General features: G+C 51.2%; 1 protein-coding gene across 2 annotated transcripts in view; it reads right to left on the reverse strand.

The window, feature by feature from the left end:
* Positions 1 to 3534, reverse strand: part of LOC105531355 (solute carrier family 22 member 4) — a 133000-nt gene that overhangs the window by 21515 nt on the left and 107951 nt on the right. Inside the window, exons 2-3 of one of the 2 annotated variants that reach the window (XM_011969280.1) lie at positions 1364 to 1435; positions 1119 to 1222 (exon numbers count right to left, since the gene is read on the reverse strand). In XM_011969280.1, the coding sequence (XP_011824670.1) occupies positions 1119 to 1222; positions 1364 to 1435 (176 nt within the window). The remainder of the gene's footprint in view (positions 1 to 1118; positions 1223 to 1363; positions 1436 to 3534) is intronic. The other variant, XM_011969281.1, reaches the window with a different exon arrangement.

Here is a 3534-nt window from a genome sequence, read left to right on the forward strand (position 1 = left end):
TGAACTCAGGAGGCAGAGGTTGCGGTGAGCCGAGATCGTACCATTGCACTCCAGCCTGGGCAACAAGAGGAAACTCTATTTCCAACAACAACAACAACAACAACAACAACAACAACAACAACAAAATATCTGGCCGGGCATGGTGTCTCACACCTGTAATCCTAGCACTTTGGGAGGTTATGGAGGGAGGACTGCTTGAGGCCAGGAATTAAAAACCAGGGAAGATGCTGGGACTCCTTTCCACCGGGTAACCCACCAATCTGCGGGGTGTTCTCACATGTGCCATGTGGCCAAGGATTTGCTGAAGGCTGCTACTCTCTTCACAGTCTTCTGTGACAGACCCTGAAGCTCCAGGGAAAGAAGACACAACATAATGGACCCCTGTGAGAACTTCATGAAAGCTACGGACCTCTCTCCAAAAAAATGCTCACATGTAGTCTCTAACATTGTGCATATAATTTCGAGGGGTTTGGGATTCTCTAAGCCATTAATGTTTCCTTGAGTTAAAAGCTTTAGAATTACACAAATAACCTGCTTATGAGAAATGGATCAAAACAGTATTCTCCCTCCTGTCAGAAAGTAAATGCCAAAATCACAGGCCACTTAGCTAAGGGGCATCAGCCTTGTGGACATAAGAGTTCTGCTTGTCATACCACCAGTGGCTGGTGAGAGCTCCTCTCACTCTGCAGACAGAATGCTGGTCTTCTTAGGACAACAGAGGCAGACACTGTGGCACCACTACAGATCTACAATCCAGCACATGTGCATGTGTGCATGAAGTCAACTTCTCCCATGCTCAGGGGCATGACAGAGTCACGGTGACCCAGGGGAAGCAAGCCAGGTTACTGCAGAAGTGAATCATGGCATATTACCTAGTCAACCGGATCAGACACACTTGGCTTACATAGCTCAGATTTCTTTACTTAGCAAGAATTATGGAGTCAGATTTGTTGGCTCTTTTTACTAGGCATGGAGTCTATACCATAGACATAGCTTCCTCTTCTTTAAAATACAGGGCCCTGGGCTGAAGGAATACTACCAACTGAAATCAAGGGCCAGGCACACACTTCTCGCTCAGTGCTGAGGTCCCCTGCTGCTGTAGGAGACAGACACCTTACCTGTCTGACAGCTGCCCTGAAACGAAGGAGCCCAACAGCACACCCACGAAGAACAAGGAGATCGTGAGTGGGGCCTTCCAGTCGTCCTCACACACCAGGTTCCACTGCAAGATGAACAAAGGGGTGTATCATTCCCTTCTTTTTAAAAGGTTTTTAAAGCAAAGGCATCCTGGAAAATGAAGTCAGAACATCCTGCATCCCTGCACGCTCTGAGTGTGAACTCATTTAGTCAGGTGATGGCTCACCTGGGCGGGAAGGCAGAGAGCAGGCTTCCTCCCCATCCTGTTTTTCATAGCATTGTGGGCCCCAATGTCTTGCTTCCATTTTGAGGACAGATAGGCAGAGAGTAAGTGTTCTATCAACATGCTGACCCTGAAGAAGGCAAGGCCTCTTACACTTGCTCCTAAAAATCTGAGCAGAGCCCAGGGCTGTGGAAGAGGCAGGGCACCCTCACTCACTGGGGTTCAGGCCATTGGCATGAATGTCACTGGAGTGGTTCTGGAAGCAGGGCTCTGGGGTTCTACAGGAAAAGCATCCAGCAAGAAACTAAGGCCAGGGCACAGAGTGTGCCATCTGGACCTGTTCTGCTCAGGTTCCCACCCTGGGCCAACGACCCCCGGGTCCTTCTTGTGACCTTTCGAGCTGGAATCCCTGATGCTGCACACCAACTATACTAGGCTCAATTACAGCTGAAAGCTCTGAGCTTGGAGGTAAGAAACTGGGTTTTAGCTCCCACTCTACTATTAACTCTTCCAACTTCAGATAAGCATCACCCCATGCTATGCCTTGATTTCCCGATTTGTAAAACAGGGATTGGGGTAAGGAACAGGCTGTACCTCTTGAGTTTCCAGCATCCAATGCGTGGTTCCATCTACAGTTACCATGAACAGAAAAAGAGGTCTGAAGACATGGGGAAGCAGTCAGACACTCGGATCAGGCTGCGCCTGCCTAACCAGGAAGAAAGCCCAAACAGGATACTTGGTGGTTCACAGAAAAACGAAAAATGTTTTTCAGACAGAGAGATGGTGCTCAGTAGTAACCTTTGCAGACTTCTCACATGAGCAGCCACCCTCCTAAGAACTCAGACCCTTGCCTCCCTGGCGCCAGGCTGCTGGCCTGCCCTCCACGGAGCCTGCTGGCTCCTCACCAACAACGCAGGAAAGGGGACATGTGGCTCCCTAGAACAAAGCATCTCTTCCGGGCCAGTGACAGGGAAAAACAAGCCTGCTTCTCCATGCCTCCGGACACCTCTCAGAGGGGTTGGCAGGCAAGACTCAGGCTGGACACGGAGAACCCCCACAGCAGGCACGCTGCTGGCTCTCCGCTTCGGAATAAGCACGGACCTGGATGGGCTGGGAGTAGGGTGGCAATCCCCAACCCAGGGAAGAATTGGAGCATCCAACCCTTAATCAGGAGGCAGCCCAGACTAGCAGGAGTCAAGAACATGGGAGCACCACAGCCTGAGTGCCCAGGCTGCCACAGCCTCCAACCTCCACAGGCCAGCACCCACAGGCCATCTCTCTGGTAGGTGGGTGAGTATCCCTGCAGTGGCCCCCACTCACACATGGCTGCTAAATCTAGGACTGGGAGTGGAGGGAGAGACAAAGTTGAGGGAATTGATGACAGGGTGCAGCCTCTGTGTGTGAGGCCAAGTTTCAGGGGCCAGGTCCTGGCTCCTGCCACTCTTGAGTATGATGGGCTCTATTTCCCAGCTAGCATGTCTTTTATAGTAGAAAAGATGAAAACACAAACAAAGGGTCAGCAGTGGTTTCTCAACAGGACTATCATGAGGTGAGGGTTGGGGACCCATATGGCTGAGCTAGACTAGCAATCCACATGGGCTTCTGTAGTGAGTTCTGGAGTTGCAGACCCCAGGACAGGTCTCCCAATATCAGGCTGCTAAGGACTCCTGGGCTGGCAAGGTTGGGTGCGACCTAAAACCAGGTCAATCTCTGCAGGGGACAGGGTGACTGTAGTGCCCATTTTGAGATAGGCCCCAGAGCATCTCTCAGGCTCCCTTAGCCCCACCCTCTCCACTTGGTCCAGCCTGTCCTTAGCCTAGTCAGGTATGTAACTCCTTGGTTAACTCTGCCATCCACCCAATGACAGCCCTTGACAACTCTCTGGGCCTGGCTTTGGGCCCTCCAAAAGCAAATATGCATTAACACTTCTTTCCTACTGGCCACTGGGGGTCTGTAAGCAGGATCAGGAAAGGCACTAGGTCTCAAAACTGAACACAAGGGCAAACATAGATTGGGTCCCAGCCTGCCAATCCATCCACATACCTGTCAACCACCAGATGGACTGCAGTGGGTTCCAGGACTTGGCCAGAATCCCCCTTAGAAGAGGTGGGTGAGAAGCACATAGAGTCCAGGCTAAGTACCCCCTGCTTAAAGTGTTTACAAAGGAGTCTAGC

Source organism: Mandrillus leucophaeus, unplaced genomic scaffold, assembly GCF_000951045.1.
Source record: "Mandrillus leucophaeus isolate KB7577 unplaced genomic scaffold, Mleu.le_1.0 Scaffold88, whole genome shotgun sequence".
NCBI lineage: Eukaryota > Metazoa > Chordata > Mammalia > Primates > Cercopithecidae > Mandrillus > Mandrillus leucophaeus.